Source organism: Corvus cornix, chromosome 3, assembly GCF_000738735.6.
Source record: "Corvus cornix cornix isolate S_Up_H32 chromosome 3, ASM73873v5, whole genome shotgun sequence".
Lineage (NCBI taxonomy): Eukaryota > Metazoa > Chordata > Aves > Passeriformes > Corvidae > Corvus > Corvus cornix.
Genome location: NC_047056.1, coordinates 48,455,813 through 48,475,297, shown reverse-complemented (window position 1 = coordinate 48,475,297; position 19,485 = coordinate 48,455,813). Strand labels below are relative to the sequence as shown.

The window sequence follows — 19,485 nt, the reverse complement described above, 5'->3', positions numbered from 1 at the left end:
ACGCTGTGGCATCCTTCTGTTTATTTTTTACTTGTGAAGGTCAACTTCCACACCTGCTCTGAGCTTCGAAGCAACCATTACCCCCAAAAAATAGCTACAACACATTGAGAAGCATCACCCTGACCTTAGCATTTGCTTTGTATCACTGTGAATGACTAGAGGCACCTCTGCCCCATGTCACCTCTGCAAATCTTGGATGCCAGCAATCAGAGAAACAACCTGATCACCCTAGCCAAAGATCAAATATGCAACTTATCACATCTTTGTCATTTACCATGACTGGCTGGCAGCTAGATGTTGCTGCAACATTTAGCACGTAGACAAAATCCTCAAAGTTTGATTAAATTGTTCTATGAGATACTTCAAGCTAGTCACTGAAGCCAAATGAGCTCTCAGAGGATGCATTTTGAGAGTGAAAGCTAGCCACTTCTCTGGGTAAAAATATTCTCTTAATCACAGGAGACTGGGAAACATGACCCATTGTCTGTCTTGCTTTTCTATGGAAAATAAGTTATGGTTATGGCCCAAAATGTATGTGTAAATGTCTATATCCCGTACCTCCCACTCCCACCACCCTGCCCTGACCCTGCTCTGGTGTGCAGCTGAACCTACAAACAGACTTGCCAGGATACAGAAATCTCAGTGATCATTCAGACCCTTCAAGTTTCATGTCAGTGGGTTGTAGGGAGAGGAGTTAATGAAAAATACATTCTGTAAGGGCCCAAATTACAGAAAAACATCTGGTAATAATAGAAACCAAAAAATCCACAGAACCCTTCATAAGTGTCCTGACCATTGGAAAAGCTCATATTTAATTCCTGCCCCTAGGACACCAGTGTCTGCTAATTTTAAAGCAGATATCCATAGACAACCAGCTTTTGCTGATCTTGGAGGTTCACAGAATTGTTCATATCTTCTCTTCAGGGAAGAAAAGAGAACTTAGCGATTAAAAAGAAGCCAGAACAAGAACCTGGTGAGAGATCAATATGCACTTGAGGTAATATGGTTCAGTGCTACCAGCTGCTTAAAGTGGCTCAAAAGGGGTCATGTCGAAATGACAGGCACTGCTGAAAAGAGTTGCGGAAAGAATCAGTGCTGGAAAAAATCTCCGGGGCATGTTGCAATCTATTAACTTTTAATGAAATCAGTAGATGACCTGCTGATTTGTGTTTCTTCTCAGCAAGGAGACTGGACTGCTGCTGTTCTAAAATCACAGTAACGTCAGCCAAATGACAGCATAGCCATCAACTTATTTCCTAGAGAACATTGAAATGGCAGTCTGCTCCTGCACAGCTTCTTCAGTCTGTCTTATTGAAGAAAAAACCTTCTTTTTTTAACCCCTAAAATTGATTTACTTGAACTATACTACAAAGTCCAAAGCTGTGAAGGGAAGCTGATGCCATCCTAATCTTTAGAAGAGGGTGATTTATCTAGATAAACTCTGTCTCTTGAACTTTGTGGGAGTCACCATTGGTATGATTTAATTTGGAATTCTCTCTTCTTGCCAGGACTCCTGTCAAACATGTTTTTATAGCTTATTTTATGTGTTGTATTCATACCCTGACAGTCACCATAGCATCTAGACACAGACGGTAACATCTCACAGTGCAGATTGTTTTTCCCTTTGCCTTAAATCTTAAATGCTAAACATGTATGTGGTTTTAGACTCATTTTCCATTACAGATGGAGGCTCTAAAATCCTTAATCCCTTCAAGAAACGTGAAGCACATACTAAACTATTTTGTAAGACATGCACTTCAAGGTGCTCATTTTCTCCATTTGAAAACAGTCTCTGTTGCTCAGCAATCACTTCTTGACATTTTAATTTTATTTTTAAATGTACACAATTTTTTTTAGTTGGCTTCCCCTACATATGAATTCAGTGAAGTGGACTCAGCAGACACAAAGGATTTCTCATCACAGATGATGAAAATCTTACCTGAGAAATAGTCACTCAAGCCAGTACCTTAGACCTTGTGCCAAGAGAAATTTTTTATAGTACCAGAATATAATGTAAAAAGGATGAATGTCAAGCTAGTAAACTCAATTTACAAAAAACACCTTAAATAAGCAATAATACAAGATAGGATAAGAAGTTTTACAGACTTATGAAAATAATCATAAGGTTTTGGGGCCGTCAGTTACCTGGGATGTGCTAATGACCCCAGAAAACATAACAGATTCTCTTATTAGCTTTGCACTATGAATATAAAAATAAAAAAAATTATTAGCCTTTTGATCTTGGGAATTATTCATCGTTAAATGCAGGGAAAATAGTGCATGAAAACTACCAGACATATTTTTACCAGAAAATTTAACTGTGAAGCTTTTGCTCTGATTTTTTTGAGGTTTGGGTTAGTTGCTGTGGGGGCTTTTTTTTTTTTTTTTTCTCTTTGTTTTGTTTTGTTTTGTTTTGTTTTTTAATGTGTGCACAATTTCCTGGGTATCCTCCTTCAGTCTCAATGTGGTTCCAGAGGCCACTTTATAATTTATAATTTTCTTAATTTATAATTTTCTTTATAAAGTTTTCTTTGTATTTTATTATATTTTCTTTATAAAATAAGACCTCTGGTGCTACGGCTACAATTTCTACTGTTTTTGATGTTACAAGCATGTGTAACAACACCACCTGTACTTAAGTCAGCTTGGCATTCTTTGAGACAAAGTGTACAGAATCATAAGACCTTCTTTCAGTTCATATGACATTGGCAGATATTAAAAGTTCAAGCAGAAATTTTCCATGTCAGGACTTTGCCTTGGGCTGATTTTTTTTTTTTTTAATTTCAACAAAAACCATTTTTTCTCCTTCTGTTTCTCAAAATGAGGTTACAGTAAAACTGTTCAACCCCGATCCATACCTTGGCTTACTTCTCTATTATTTGGAAGGAAGGACTTTACATTACAGTACAGGTACCTACATTACAGCAGAGGTATCTGTTGGTAGTTTTGTGTCACCCCATGGAAGATGCATATAAATTAGGCAAAACGATGGGACTCAGAAGCTTTTAGTTCATAGGTGGTTTCTGCAGATATACTCCACACTGAGGAGGAAGGGACTGAGCATGACTTTAGCCCATCACAACATCAGGGCCCTTGTTAAGATTTAGCAGCAAAACTGAGAGGAAAAAATGCCTCTCTCACAAGCTTGCTGACATTACCATCTCCTCCCTGTTCTTTTCAGGCATGTCCAACAACTCAGATAGGCAGAGTTTATGAGCAGCCAGGCCAGGATGAGAAAATCTGGACCAGCGGTTTTGATGAAGACATCTGGGTGGAGAGGTGGCTAGAAAAAACTGAACTGTAAGGGGAACTGAGGCAGTGATGATGAGGGACTGGCAGGAAAGATACTTGAGAGGTGGGGGAAAGGCAGAAAAGGTGAGCTGTGTCCTAGGGAAACTGGAGGAGGACAGAAACAAGAAGTAGAAGAGGCCATGGATACTTCCCTTGGGATAAAGAAACATTTTAAAAGCATTTTGGAACTACTAAGTGAAGAACAGAAATTAGAAAATGCCAGAATGAAGGTTTTCCATAACAGCTTCACAACCATAACATCTTATTAACACAAATGATTTTATTTTCTCTGTAATGTTTATTGCTGGTATTACTTCTTCAGCACAGTGAGGAAGATACCCAGAGATTCCTTAAACTTGAGCGTGGGAGAGAGCAGTTAAGCACCATCTTAACAGATACCTATGTTTGCACATCTGTACTAGTCAGAAAGGAGAGTCTTTCCAGTTTTTGTTTGAAGGCATGCATATTCTGTGGGTTTGGCTTTTCCAAGGGAATTAAATTATATTTTTTAGTGGAAAAACAAAGAGCAGGGAGGGTTTGACAAAATAAGAATAAGGTAATGTGAAGAGAAAAAAGGAAATGTACTAAGACGGTATGGTATCTATGATACAGTTCCATTAAAATTTTGGATTTATTACCATTTTTCTGTCCGTAGACCTCTAATTAATTTATATTATTTATAAAATCACTCTCAAAAGAATGTAGTAGATCCAACGATAATGATTGTGGTAATGATCAAATAAGTTAATCTGAGGAGGTAAAAAACCTACCCATTCTGATTTGCAACAATGCTTTCACTGCTGAAATGAAGAGATGATGCTGAGTTTGTCTGTGTTCTGTTCCCAGCTGTGCCTTTGATATGCTGGGCTTGTAATCAGGTATCTCCAAAAGCAGGTATTTCCAAATCTAATTTCCTCTTGTAGGATCATGAAAAAATGTTTGGGACACCCAAAATGGATGGCTGATTTTTGAACATATTTCATGTGAACTTTTCCATGCTGCAGATCATTTCTTTGTAAAATGTTTTTAATAATCCATGTTACATAGCCATATGCTAATGTTTGTATTATATTGAGATACAGAAAAGAGGGTTCTTCCAGGAGCTGCCTTTCTAACTCTCTGTTTCTCTTCTGTACACTGCAGGCTGCGAACCCATCCCTGTAAAGTACCTCCAGTGGAGCAATATAGAGTCTATTGTGGCTGTGGTCTTTTCCTGCCTGGGAATCCTGGTCACCATGTTTGTCACCCTTATCTTTGTGCTCTACAGAGACACCCCTGTTGTCAAGTCCTCCAGCCGCGAGCTCTGCTATATTATCCTGGCTGGCATCTTTCTGGGTTACGTCTGCCCTTTCACCCTCATAGCTAAACCCACCACGACATCCTGCTACCTCCAGCGCCTTCTGGTGGGCCTCTCCTCCGCCATGTGCTATTCCGCCCTCGTGACCAAAACAAACCGCATCGCGCGCATCCTGGCGGGCAGCAAGAAGAAGATCTGTACCCGCAAGCCCCGCTTCATGAGCGCCTGGGCCCAGGTGGTCATCGCCTCCATTCTGATCAGCGTGCAGCTGACACTGGTGATCACACTGATCATCCTGGAGCCCCCCATGCCCATCCTCTCCTACCCCAGCATTAAGGAAGTTTACCTTATCTGCAACACCAGCAACCTGGGCGTCGTGGCTCCCGTGGGCTACAATGGACTCCTCATCATGAGCTGCACATACTATGCCTTCAAGACTCGCAATGTGCCCGCCAACTTCAATGAGGCCAAGTACATTGCATTCACTATGTACACCACTTGTATCATCTGGCTGGCCTTCGTGCCCATCTATTTTGGGAGCAACTACAAGATCATCACCACCTGTTTCGCAGTGAGTCTGAGCGTGACAGTGGCTCTGGGGTGCATGTTCACTCCTAAGATGTACATCATTATAGCCAAGCCTGAGAGGAACGTCCGCAGTGCCTTCACCACCTCGGATGTGGTGCGTATGCATGTCGGGGATGGCAAGGCACCTTGCAAGTCCAACACTTTCCTCAACATATTCCGGAGAAAGAAGCCAGGGGCTGGAAATCCAAAGTAAGTGGATTGACTGCAGGTACACATCTATCTGTATATGTTCCTCTCTTTGCCATTCTCTCTTGGTTGACTAGTCTGCTGAATAGTAAGGTATGTAACAGTTTTTCATCTCATGTGTAGCAGAGAAGGTGGAAATGACCCTTTAGTTCCAAGCCTAAGATGGATATTGACATGTTCCTTATTATCTTCTCTCCTACTCTGAAGTCAGCCCTTTGCACAGCTCCCTGTACCACTGGGGCAAGTCAGGCAGTGGCAGAGTAACCACCTCCATCTGCAGCTTCTTGCATCTCCGTCACATGTGCCTATGACAGGGATCTCGTGCCCTGATGTGCAGTTGCTCTGCATTATGTTCAAACTGAGGTGCTACTGTAGCCTTTTAGAAAAGAAATCTCTGTCTGAGTGATTGTAAATCACACGTACTTGCCTAAGGCCACTGGAATGTGTGTGAAAGCTGGGGACTGAACATTAGTTTTTAAGGAGTGTATTGTGACAGCCCTCATGATTGTGATTCAAAAGCACTCTCCATGCTATCCCTATGCTCTATTTAATACTCAGCATTATGAGCAATACTCTTACTCATCATTCGTGTCAATCTCTCCATGTTCCCAAACTCAGCGTTGGTGTGAAAGTTGCAGAAGTCAACTGATGGTGAAAATGAACTTGCATTCACATCTATTGAACCTGTTATTTTCCTTGCTAATAATTAAAAGCAACCCAGATGCAGCAGAGCGGGAGAGAGAACTGTTACTTCAAACAGCAACTCCCTGTGAGAAGCTGTCTGAAAATTTGCATTCTTTATTATCTTATTGCTTTTTAATCTTTAAAGAAGCACCACAGGGCTAGATATGAGCTTAGATGATTTTTGTCCCAATTAAAAAAAAAATAAATAAAGCACCAGTGAAACCTACATTTCTGAGCTTCCCAATGGAATTGAAACTGAGTTAATTTCCAGTTTTTTGGGATCTGTAGGTTTCTGTGAGTCATTCAAGTTGGTTTTGATTCAGTTTGCATAAGAACCATTTTCATCTGTCCTGGTGATGGAGGTAATACTGTAGAAAACCCATGCTGTGATCAATTTTGTCTTTATGCTACTTCAATACATTTTATTTTTTTGCTTGACGGGGGGTCAGAAGGGAAGGGAATGGAGACCAAAGTGACCCAAATACACAGCTCAGTGTGCCACAGAGGCCACATCAAGGCTGCCAGCTCCTGGGCTAGACGGAGAAGGAGCAGGGAGTGGCAAGCAGTCCTAGCAGCCACCACCTCCAGGGAGATGGCCAAAAATCTCCGTAGCCCAAGAGCTTGAGTTCCATGCAAATAGAAAGATGGAGACTTCCTCTGACTCTGTGGTAGTTGGATGGGGACTCAGGCATCTGTAAGAAACTAGTGTGGTGTCCCTGCAGCGTGGTCTCAGGCTAACGCTGTTGGTTTCTTTAAGATGTTGTCTGTCAAAAAAAGAGGACTTTTAAGTATTTTAGGTCATGAGAAACTTAATAACTAATTCTTTGTTCTGCTTGTTCTTCTTCTACTTTTATTTAAAAAAAAAGTAATATTAAAATATCAAAAATTATTATTAAAATTATTATTAAAAATTATTAAAATATTAAAATACACTTAGATATACTTAGATATGCAATATACTTAGAACACAGTTCTTAATATGAGAGAATATTTCATCCCATTCAAAAGTTGAGCTTCCCCCTCATCACTGTCACCTTTAAAATACAATAAGGCTTACCTGAGCTTTTTAGCAATTTGTTTGTTACACAATTTTAGTAAGATTTTCTTGACCTCCCTGTTAAGCCTGTGTGAGTGTTATGAAGCAAAAAAGCTCTACAGAGTTTTAAGTTGCTTTTCTAAACTAAAAGCTCAATACCTAGTTAATATGCCTTTTTTCCTCAAGTTAAGCATCCCTGCCTTTTATACAGCCAAATTCCCACCCCTGGCCTAAACCTCTTGTACAGTTACTGCATGTTCTTCACCCAAACCAGCACAGGTGCAGAGGCACACTGGGATTGCTGATGGAAAAGGACAGCCTATCTCTCTGTTCATAGGCATGAAGATCTGAAAGAAGTTTAATACAGAAACATGAAGCCTTGGAAATAAAGTCACAAGGCAAAACAAAAAGTAATTTCAGGGCTTTGGAGGGTTTCCTTAGCTCCTAGCTGAGTCCATTGCAAAATTTCTGAGGACATTGTGACAACACAGATAAAAAAGTGAGTCACTGGGGAAATCAAGAAAGAAAAAGTAGAATTTGCTGCAGCTTTTGAAGCACCTAGATAACTCAAATGTGTAGTCAGGTCCTTCCTGAAACAGGACTTAAAGCTACTGGTACGTGCTCAGTGCCCACAGGAATGACTTCCAGACTGATTTTCTATGGGGTTTTTTGTGGGGGCTTTGTTTTGTTTTATTTTTTGGTTTTGGTTTTGGGTGGATTTTTTAAAATTTGATTTGGTTGGTTTTTTTGTTTTAATTCCCTATCAAAACCTGGGATTTATTTGCCACATTTTCAGTAATTCTAATCCCTGTAAGTATGTTGCTCTGTTTTAGAGTCTTCAATAGTCTCTCCCCATGGCCATGTTTTTCTGTCTATAGGTGGCCAGCAGTTCTGAACTCAAAAGATTTCTCTTCTAGGTGTGTTCATCTATTTTCTTGTTATACCTTCTCTCTCTTCCTAGTTTGCTTTTGTTTTTCTGCTTTTCAATTTTCATCTCTTTTGCTCTCTGTATCAAATCTCTTCTGTGCTTAATCCATTGAATTCCAGTTTCTAAACAGAATAGTGGCATCCATCTAAATTAAATTGGTGGGGAGATATAGGGTTAAATTGAATTAGTTTTAAAAATGGACATTTTTTTACATTTACAAGGGCAAATCAAACTTATATAAGCCTTCATAAAGCATTTTCATGCAATGTTGTGCTGTTAGTTTAACTAGTATAACTTGGGGATTAGAGCAAGCCAAGGCACTCTTCCTTTCTCCTTCCTCAAGTAAAGCAAAATAATTAACCAGAGAAGTCTATTAACACAGGATTTATTAGTCAATTCAAAACCTTCAGCTACCTCTGGTGCTGATCTAGAGGTCAGAAACATCATCTTGAAAAATGTCTGTCTCAGTTGCATTGCCGCAGATTTTCAGTGAAAATAAATTGCTTAGTAACACTGGTCTTCACTTAAAAAATAAAGCACACTGCTTTTACTGATCTGTTGCACTCTGAAGATGGTACGTGCGGCCTTGAGGATTTGAACTCTCTCTTACTTTGGCTGAGTTAAACTATGAGCAATTACAGCCAGAATTATTTTCCATAGAGCTGGTTGGGAATTTTCCAGTGGAATATATGTGTTTCCAGAAAATTCTGGCCTCTCAAAATGTTTCATCAAATCGGGCTTTGCTGGTAAGGATTTTCCCTGGTCCAGAGGGACTTCCTTTTTTCCCATGGAGAGAAGACATTGGAAAATCATGAGGGAATCTTACCACAAAAGTTAAAGCACTCACTTAGGCTAAGAGCATCTCCTTTATTTCCCAGGTGGATGCTCTATAACTGGATTATGCACTGTCCCAGGGCAAGCCTCCTTTCTCTATGTCCTTGTCTGTCCAGTAGCATTTTGGAACAGAGAAAAAACATTGTAATGCATACACTAGGGAAATACTTTGTATTATTCTGTGAGAGAGCTTGAATCTGGGTCTGAGAGATCCCTCATGAATGTCTTCAGTACCAAGCAACTGTCAGTCTTACCGTCTTGTCAAATGAATACTTAAATATGTATAAAAAATGGAGCAACTCCATCAGGAGAGATGAAGAGAGACTGTTATCTGCTGCTTGTATTGAAGCTTTGTGGGGACATTTATTGTTAGTTTGCTACTTGATGGTATTACAAGATCCTGGCTGTTATAGGATGATGGCCTAGCAGCTTTTATTAGGAGAGCCTTTTGCATCTATTTTTTATTTTTTCCAGATGCAAGATGAAAACTTTTGTGTATGGATCTTGCTGTGATCTTTAGCCTTGTTCTTGGCCACAAATGTTACTTTAGTCTATGAGGGTCAATAAGAAGGACGTGTGTACAGTGCCTGTATGATCCCTTCCCTGGAGAAGAAATGCTCCCTTCTGTACTACATGCAGAAAAAATAGCCAGTGACACTTCAGATACTGATTCTGATGAGGTTTCAGGAAGTACCCTCTCCAGCCACTGCTTCAAAAGGACCCTACTCAGTGTGCAGGAGACTGAAGTCAGGCCTGCAGTCTGCAGGTCTGTTGTGTTGCTTTTCTGTGGTACACACACAATTCAAATAGAGTTGAGCCACACAGCAAGGCTCACCTTTTCTATCATGCTTCTTGTGGGTTGCAGTAGCCTGGAAGGGATCAGTGCTGCAGGAGTGACTGCAGGGAGAAAGTTCATTTTTTATCATTGGGTAATTAGCTCCAGGTTTGGCAGTGATGCTTATGTGCTCCCTCAGTCTCCACGTATAAATTATTTTAAATTTATGGTTGAGAACCCAGGTCTGGACACCATTTTATTGCAGTAAGTAAGGATTTATTTGTCAATATACACTGTGTAGCAAAATCTGAGTTAATAGGAAGCCAACTAGCAAGACTCAGTGAATGGCCAAGACTCCACATTAATGCATAGGCCACCTGCTTTCCCTTTGTAATTTTAGTATATTTACATCCAATTATTTTTCATCCAGCTGTCTGCCCTTAGAAATGAATAGCTGATTTAAAGTACTTCCAAACATGTAATTTATCTTTTTAACACATTTCGGCAGTCCATGCCTCTAAACTGCTGTCACAGGCATCCACTCTAAGCAGTGTCCAGGCAGTCACCTGGCCCATGGATCTCTAAAATTTGGTTTCTTTTATTCCAATAAAAATTTCCAGACAACACAACATCCCTTAGTAACTTCTTCCTGCTTCTCTTTGTCCTTTCTCCCTCTGTTCTGGATCCCTACGTACAGTTTTTTAACTGGGAATCAGGGTTCTCAGTAACCTCTAGTACCATGTCTGTTCCCTTAGCATGGCTTAGGGAACTACCTGCCTTTTCGTCTTGCCAGTTATAAAATTATCTCCAGTTATTCTTAAGTTAGTGTTTCTCTTTGAACTGACTTGCTGAGTTGGCATTTCATCTTGAGCAAGCTGTACTGACAAGTCGTGCTTTTCTGGACTCATTTCCCTTGGCCACTCACAGTCCACAAAGGCTTTTGGGCTCTTCGCCTCTTTTTCCAAGCCTCCCACAGACACACAGTGAGGGGAATCTTAGCACAAGTATGTCCAGAAGATTTTGTTTCACTGGTTTTCGTGGTGGTGGGAGGAGGCAAATGCACAGTGCAGCATGGCAAGACTTGGAGCTTCCAGAAACAGAGAGTAAATGTTCAGCCTGCTCAGTTGCAGTTGTTCAAATGTAGATCTGTTACAGCCTGTCACTTGATCCAACCTGACTGCCCTGTCATAGGAATAGGTGCTCAGGAGTACTCCATGTACTAATAACATAACTCCAGTTATGTTATTACTTTGTGGAGTCAATGTTCTATCTTTAAACAGGGGTTATGGAGGCAAGAGGGAGGGAGAAAAGTTTGAACAAAAGATGTGAAAGCACTTTTGATGTAAAACAATGCCTTTTGTCCTGATCTCTGCAGGCTAAAGTAGGTGAAATTGAACCAAACCAATCCATCTCAACCTGGCACAGCCACACAGGGAATATTTCCCTCTGTCTGACTGAAATGCATCAAAACACCTGAAACAAGTCAATTTAGTGGAAAATGCGAGGAGGATTAAAAAAAACTGGTCACCATTGTACCTTCTCCTGTAAAAGAAATATATTAAATCCTGTGCTTCAGGACACAACACCAACGTGAGAAGTATTTTCTTTGGTCTAAAGTGTGTCATCTAGCCTGCAGCACACAAGAATTATCTTTAAATGCTTCTTATATAGATTAACATCTGGTGTAGTTTTACCTTCATACAGCAGTGCCAAACCAGTATAGAGATGATTGCTGAATCCAACAGGAAATTATAGACTACCTTGCTTTGCAATTTAGAAAACTGATGCAGTGGGTAAACTTCTCATGTCCTGCAGTAGTATTGCAGACACAATAAGAAAGACCTTCATTTTTACCATTACAGACCTTGGAAAATACCACATTCCAAGGTATTTTCAAGAACACCCTTACACCTTCCTCACCTGCACAGCCATCCTACTGAAGCTTACCCCGGGGGAAATGGCATATTATGAAAGACAATTTTGGAACAGCAGAAAGGATGTGAGCTTCTGCCAGTGGGAAAAATTATACAGAGATTGAAAAGAAAAAAAATTGGCAAAATTGTACAGGACAGATTCGGTTGTTTATTTAAACAATTTGTTGCTGTATATCTGATCTTTTCATTAACCTCCAATAAAATGCTGACACCCACACTCTGGTTTTGGGGCTGACTCTCTAGGGCAGTGGCACCGTGGGGCACAAGGTGGTGCGCTGGTCCGTGGCTTTGAGGCTCCCAGATCCCCATCAGGGCATGAGGCTCCAAAACCACTGGATATTTGGTTCACCCTTACATCACACCCAGGGCATGTCATGGAGGAGTCTGCTTCCTTCACAGGTTGATGCAGATATGGCACCTCTAGAAAGGCTCCTGGTGACACAGCTGTCACAGGGAAGGCAGGTAGCACCCTGGTCTGGCCTGATTCATCTTTGTATTGCAGCCCTCCCTGACATTTACCCAGCTTCTGTATTCAGTGTAGTCTTTCACCCTTTTCTGAGATTGCAGTGGCTTTTTGGGAAAGCCTCTTGCATGCTCACAAAGGACAGCTGAAGGTGTTAATGCCAAACGTCTCTCTCTCAGCAGCTGGTATGTTTGCTGGCTTTGCTGGGCTGTTTACTGGTCTTAAACCATGAATGATTTTGCAGACACATAGTGCTGTGACATGTTGCAGCTCTTACCCTGTTCTCTTGTGGATGTGATGTGAATTTCATGTAAGAAAATACAACAAACCCAGTCAAGCTGTTCAGTCCATGTCAGTATATTGATTTAAGTGAATATTTGAAACTCTCAGAAGACAGTTACATGGTTCCAAAGAGACTCTTAGAACCAATGTTAAAGAACTGGGAAGAAACACAAAATAACAGGGGAGTGTGAAACTGAACAATCCAATGGTAATCTCTTCTAGCTCTGCTGCAGGGTTGTCTATTAAATTTGATCTATGTAATTATATCTAATATTGTCTTCCATAGCCTTGAATTTGCATTCGCTTGTGATGCACATATATTGTAGTTCTGGCCCATAGACCAAAAACTAAATACAGAATAGGAGATAAAAGATTTTCAGATATCACTTCCACACCTACATTTCTTCTCAATTAAATAACTACTAAAACCCATATTTATTTAAAAATCAGGCATGGCATATGCATATATCAAATTATATACCAAATTGTCTATCTGTGTGTATATGTGCAAAATAACCAGTCTGGTGATAGTGGATTTTTTCATCCTTCTAATGAGAAATAAGGGGCATAGCTGCATAAGGCAACATAAGTTTTCCTTGCAAATTATACCAACTAAAGGGAGTCCCAGCTTATGCATAACTGATCACATGCCATTCCTAAGGCAAGATGAGGAGGAGTGGGGACAGATACACACCATAATTGGGATGTTTGTGATCAAGCACAAACCAAAAGGCCTGGCTCAGTCAGTTTAAGCTCAGTCCTCCGGGTTTGCTTCCATGGCCAAACAGAGGCTGCCTGAGATTACATTTGGGAGAAATAACTTAGAAAAGCTATGAGGTTCTGCAGTGGCCTCTCAGTAAGAGTAGTGATGATAAACCACCCCCCTCCCAGGCAAAACCCAGGTTATATTGAGTAAGTTTACAGGATACATTGCCTGCACCCTGCCCTCCCATCCAGACTTCTGCTTCTTTATCACCAGTCAGAGCCACGTTTTATGTGCATGGTCCCTTTAGATGAGAGGGCTGTTGTGTAAGGTTTTGTGCAATTTCCTCTCTTTCTCAGAAGTTTCCAGTCCATGGCAGTTTTGCCATTTTCCTTTCATGGGCACTCACAACTTCATTCTCCCAGGAGATTTTGACAGGATAAAAATCTAAGGCATGGTCTCTGAGTCCAGCCTGGTTCTTGCCCAAGGACTGCTGGAGAACCTCACCTTACTACTCCTTTTCTTGTTTTGCAGCTCTCAGGATGCTGAATCAAAAAATGTTTTTCTGCTTGGGGGCACTGCTGTAGCTTTGTTAATAACTCTCAGTACTTAAGCACAATGACAAATAGATACACAGTCACATTAGAGGGGAGCTTTACAGTTATGTACCATAACCTCTGCTTCCTGACTGAGGGGAAGTAAAGGCAGCACTACAGAAATCCTGGGGAAAGCTAGTATCTTTCTTGGCATAAACCACAGGAATGAGGACACCACTTGTAATTTAATTTCTTGCTTGACTGGATCACTTATTACATTTCCTTGTATTTTGGTATTTATATACATTATTCACATCCAGTTAGGACGCTGCAAAAGTGCACCAACTCAATAGTGAGTGATACAAACAACTGCGTTCACATGTAGGGATAAGCAAGTGTTGTTTATCTGCTTAGCACCATACTCTCACATTGGTTTGGTTACAATTGTCTCTGTGAGAAAAATAAGGAAGAAAACATCACTTTTTAAGAGTGTCGGGTACATAAGTAGGTGTTGAAGGTGGTTACATCCAGTTAAGCACCTAAACCCCTGGATGTTTCTGACCATTACATGTAGAAATCAGATTCCAACTCTCATAAGCACATTCTCAGGAAACAAAACAATCCCCAAACCTATGTTCTCTGTGTAGTGCTCTGAAATAGAAAATGGAAATGGAATAAAGAACTAAAATACAAGTCTTCTAGAGGTCACTAACATTTTTAAAGTCAAGAATGCAATTTACCTCCCTTCTGTTCTCAAAGTGTGATGTTTCAGCCATGCCACTGTTGTTCACCTCACCTCAGCAGAAACAAAGAGAGCCGTGACATTTCAAAAACATATGTTAATTCATGTACAAATACTTGCTAGAATAAACATGCAGGGTGTTCTTTCTGCAAGCATTTATTCTGCAGGGGTCTCTGAGCCACCTTTTGATTTCATACATCTTTGAGCTAATTTGGAGGTGAAAAAATTTGGGTACTGAAGGATATCATGTGGATCTCTAATATTCTTTATGGAAGGTCAAGGCTATAAAACAGCAAAAGTAGTATTCACATCTGTATACAGTTTTTTCCCTCAAATGAAGACATCTGAAAAATACTTTTGATTCATACCAACAATTTAATGCAAAGTTACTAATGTGAAATGAAGAACTACTGCTTATTTATTCAATCCTTTTCCTTGCTTAGGGACACATAAGAGGCACATAAGAGCCTAAGAAGGGGACAAATCTCTTTCACTGATGTGAAAAGCATTTTGCATTCTGGCTTGTTCACAAGCTTATCCCTACTTGTGATGAGCACTCTCCTTTGCTCAGGGGTGCCTCACTGTCCCGGTTTGAGACAAGTTCGGAGGAACGTCCAAAATGGATGTCCTCTGATAGAAGGCAGGTTACAGCCATCCCTCCCCCACCAGGTTCGGGAAAAATTTTCCTCGGAGGGAAGTGAAAGGAAACAAACCTATTTATTTAACAAACACAATGCACTCAGGCACGGGGAAAGAATAATGCTAAATAATAAGACCTCTCGCTGTGGAGAGAACCTGGTAAATTTCAGTCCTTTCTTTGGGTATGGTCTCTCTCACTCCTCTCCGGAGCTGGGGTTGGGCGTGGGCCCCTCCGGGCCTCCCAGATGATGTTCTGGTTTTGCTGAACAGTCCAGAAGAGTAGAAGAAGAAACTGAAGTTCCAGGGAAAAGACAGTATGCCTCTGCTAGCAGGTTGTCTCTCTCCTGAGAAAAGGAGCCGAGGGCAGGCTAAAAGCAGGAAGGGCGCTTCCTCCCTCTTGCTGCCACAGCAGAACGCAGGGGAGTGTGTATCTGTGTCCTTGACTAAAAAACCGCTTTGAAAAGTTGGCCTGGCTTTTTTTTCTTTCTCTCGGACCCAGTTTTAAAAGCGCAGGAAAGCACAGGATTAATGTCTTGGCACAGAGCAGGTGATAGGGGATGCACATCATTAAGTCACCCCAAGACACTCACAAAACAAAACACCACAAGACAAACTGCAGATGCTATGATCACATGCTGACAAAGCATCTGATTTTTAGCCAGACTCTGTAATTCACAAATGAATCCTACCCCCTGAGAGAGAAGATGGTCCATCTCTGCTAAGGGAATGTAGGTGGGTATGGTTCTCTACCCTCTTAGAAATTAAATCTGCAGAATCAAGACATGTTCATTTACAAATACCTGTATAAGGATATGATGGATATGGCAAAGCAGAGGCTAACTTCTGCTGCACTGCTGAGTCCAAAATCGGGATGTAGTTTTTGCTAAATGTCCATCCCTCAGATGTGTGTAACAGAGCAATTTGCTTTCTTATATTTTTGTTCTTGGTTATTTAAGAGTTTGTAAGAGTAAGGAATTTAAAAATCTCTTTCTTGGCTTTCTACTTGAATTAGATTTTTTTTTTTTTCGTTAGTATAGTGTGATGCTTTTTGCACTTGTCTTCTGATTCTGTTTTTCATCTGTCCCAAACACACTGAAAACTATTCCCATCCGGAGCAGAGGTGTGACAACATTCCTCTCTGTTCTCCCTGTTCTTAGCTCTGTACCCCAAAGACTCTGAATGGGCAAATTTGTCATTGTCAGATCTTTTTTTAGGGTTTTCAGACCAAGGTGCATCTGTAGAACAGACTCCACACACAGAAGACATACACTGTCAAAGACTCACTAATAAACATGGCCAGCATGAGAAATTGGGTTCTCTGCTGTGCCAAAGGAACTCTAAGAAACCACTTTAAGCGTGGGTTGAAAGTATATTGTATCAATAAAACATCTGCCTCCACATTAAAGTTGTTAGAGACTATTTAATTTTGAAATAACAAGTCAACTAATTCTTCAGAGTGTATATGTGCTCTGGCATTCAGCCTCCCACACCTGACAAGCATAGGTTAAAAGTCATTATCACTGAAAACTGCAAACAATTGTGCAGGCTGAAAGTAATCACACAATTTGTTACTTTAAAGCCCACTTGAAAACTAAAAACTCCAAGTTTTTTGTTAGTGCGTTATAGACAATTTACCATTTCTAGTTTACTGCTTCAGTTTATCTCTTCTTAAGCTGTTTCCCCTTCTCTGCTCTCTGGGTTTGGTTTTTTTTTTTGTGGTGTGCAAGATGTGGCTTTCTTCCACCCTATAAAATTAACCTTAAAAAGAGAAAAAAAGAAAAGAAAATGAATTACTGTCTTCTGGATTCCTTGAGCCAGATTTCAAGGTCAGATAAACACTAATGTCAGCACAAGACAAACTGTCCCTAATGTCCATGGTTTGGGGAACAGGGGTGAGAGTTGTCCCTTTCAGCAGAAAATTATTAGTTTAGCACAGCTGTGCTGCAGCACCACAGCCAGAGATGTCAAAGCTTATCATAAACTCTATCAAAACAAGGGCCCCTTGATCTGATTATAGCAACCCCTCACTAGTAGATTATTTGCTGGTGTTTGCAATTTCAGTCTGATCAGCCCCAGAGAATCACAGGTTCAGTTTAAATAACCATCTACAAGCCACCTTCTCTTTAGTATATCTTCCTTCCCTTTACCCAACACTATTAATCTTTCCTCATTCTTGGTGTATTAAAGCCAAGAATGTTCACGCTTTCTTATTTAGAGTTCTTGTTGGTCTTCCCCTCTACTTGAATGATTTTTTTTTTTTTTAATGTTATTTTCTGGCCATTTCTTTTCCTGGCACAACCTAAATCTTCAGATAGTTCCATTCAGCCTATTTTGGCTGGCTTGCAAGCCTTGCATTCCCGGAGAAAAGATTGTCTGGAAATTGGGACTTATTCCACATTACTAATTTTTTGCATCTCAAACCCCCCAAACAAGTTAACTAACCAGATAGCCAACATACCCAGGAAACAACCAATCAAACCAAAAAAAGCAAATCCCGTAGTCTGTGGAGCCCCCCGAGGGATTATCTACCTTGAGCAGACTGACAAGGACTGATAGGGAGCTATGCCTGAAAGCGCAGCCACAGCAGCGCAGCCAGCCGCAGCAAGTGCCCAGAGAGCAGACGAGGCGTGGGGGTGGCATCAGCCCCGCTGAGCCGCGGCTCTTGTTCCCAGCTGGCAGGTTCATTCGTGGGCTCACGGGGTGGAGCGCGGGATTGCGTGGGTGTGCAGTCGGAGCTTGGGTGCCTGGGCAGTAAAGGCTCTGGGGGTCACAAAGTGTGGCCCCAGGCATCTCTGTGCTCCCCAGTCAGTGAGCAGTCCTTCCTCCTTTACTTTCCCATATCCTCTGAAACATAAGGCTATAAACATTTCTTAATCCTTAGTGTTCCGTAAATTATCTCAAAAATCTCTCCGGCCACCATCCCAGACAGCCAGGAGATTTTCCTGCAGCTACTTTGGGCTATCATAGCCTGTCAATCCACAAATGCTTTAAGCTGCCCTAAGCCAGAAGTGACACTCAAAGCCTTCCTTTACCCCATGCCATCACTTCGTGTACGCAGGGACAAGAATCTGCTGTGAACTCAAATTGGGAAACAAAAGGGGCTTTTTTCCCTTTCTTTTTCTGGCATAGTTGTGACCCAGATTAGTTGTCCCTGTCATTCCCTGCCAGATGATTGAATAATTGCACCAAGGGTTGTGCTGACACAGAGGGGAAGGTGGAGCAGCAGAAGGGAGCAACTGGGGAGTGCCAGGGCGCTCCCCCAGCACACATCTGGCTCCTGCTGCCCTGGGGTGACCTGAAGTACACACAGCCTTTGCTCCATATTCACTCTCCAGCTCAGTGCAAGGTCTTTCTGGGCATCCTTCTGGGATTATGTTCTCTTTGGTTACCTTGACCCTTCTGTCCTCTTCAGCAGATGCTCACACCTTGACAGAAATCACTCCTGCTTCTCAGTCCTCTGTGGGTGATAATTATCCAAATGCCTCACTCTGCTGGGCAAGGGTGAATAACCCTATAGACTCCTTTCTACTTGTACTGCTCTTTGCACCACGGCTCTTAATTTCTCTCCAAAACCTGTCGCTGTGCTGTTGATTAGCATAATTAACTTAAAGCCCAGAGCAATTATTTCCAGACATCACTTAGACAGGATTTCAGTACTTGTGTTTTAAAAATTAATTTGTACCAAGAATCTGTCCATCTTCCCAACTTCATCTATTGGCTTAGAAATCTTCTATCAGGTCCTAGCTCATATGAAAGGCATTGAAAATTCAGCTCCCCATCCTACAGGAAAACGACATGCCCTTGCTTCTTTTTGTGTAGATATCTTTTGATGCAGCCATGACAACCATACATAAAACCTGACCTTTCAAGGACACAAACATCTGAAGAGGAACATGCTTCTTCCTAGGAAGATGCTAGAACTGGAGAGGCAAGAGGATTTGGGGTGAGAGTTGAGTTGAACACTTTACTGGTCTGGTTCTGCACATGAGGGGTGCTTACCTTCCCAGTCACCTTGCAGATTGCTAGAGCACTGAGGAGATGAAAAGCAGGCCAGAAAGTTTGTGGTGTTGCTGAGCTATTCCTTGGGAGTGCAGAGGCAGCCAGTCTGAGTGTTGGAGCAGGAACTGCTCTTGAATGTGAGGCAGTGTGCCAAGGGCACATGGTACAAGACTTCTGCTTTCCTGTATTAAATAAGTTCTTTAAAATGAGAAGCTGATTCAGGGCTATCACTTAACTTTCCTTGAATATCCTCCCCATTTTACTTTATTCCTAATGTTATTGATGGTCAGTTGTTTCAAATGAGATTGTACAAATTCTGGTGATGTGCTATTCTGTACTTTTTTCACATGGGGAATGTGAAAGATTTTTTTACAGCTTGGACTACATCTAGTGAGGAGGATCTCTGACCATGACTTCAAATGATAAGTAGCACAGTGTACTGCACCTCAGTTTTCTTGGGCACCAGACAGATTCATTCAGTATGCATCTGTTTGGGAAGTCTGATTGAGCAGAGAGAATAATTCCAGAGCAGAAGGTGAATGTTTCTAGTTTCACAGCTGTTCAGATA

At 41.2% G+C, this 19,485-nt stretch overlaps 1 protein-coding gene and 1 long non-coding RNA gene across 6 annotated transcripts in view; one reads left to right on the top strand and one right to left on the bottom strand.

Annotated features, from left to right (window-relative positions):
• The window catches only part of GRM1 (glutamate metabotropic receptor 1), a 194,739-nt gene that overhangs the window by 157,918 nt on the left and 17,336 nt on the right, over positions 1 to 19,485 (top strand). For all 5 annotated transcript variants that reach the window (XM_039569366.1, XM_039569367.1, XM_039569368.1 and 2 more), the window contains exon 8: positions 4,435 to 5,365. In XM_039569366.1, the coding sequence (XP_039425300.1) occupies positions 4,435 to 5,365 (931 nt within the window). The remainder of the gene's footprint in view (positions 1 to 4,434; positions 5,366 to 19,485) is intronic.
• LOC109145717 lies at positions 6,217 to 17,995 on the bottom strand. Its single transcript, XR_002047371.3, has 3 exons — positions 17,448 to 17,995; positions 16,554 to 16,676; positions 6,217 to 6,810 (listed from the first exon to the last, which is right to left on the bottom strand). It is a non-coding gene; the product is annotated as an uncharacterized LOC109145717 (long non-coding RNA).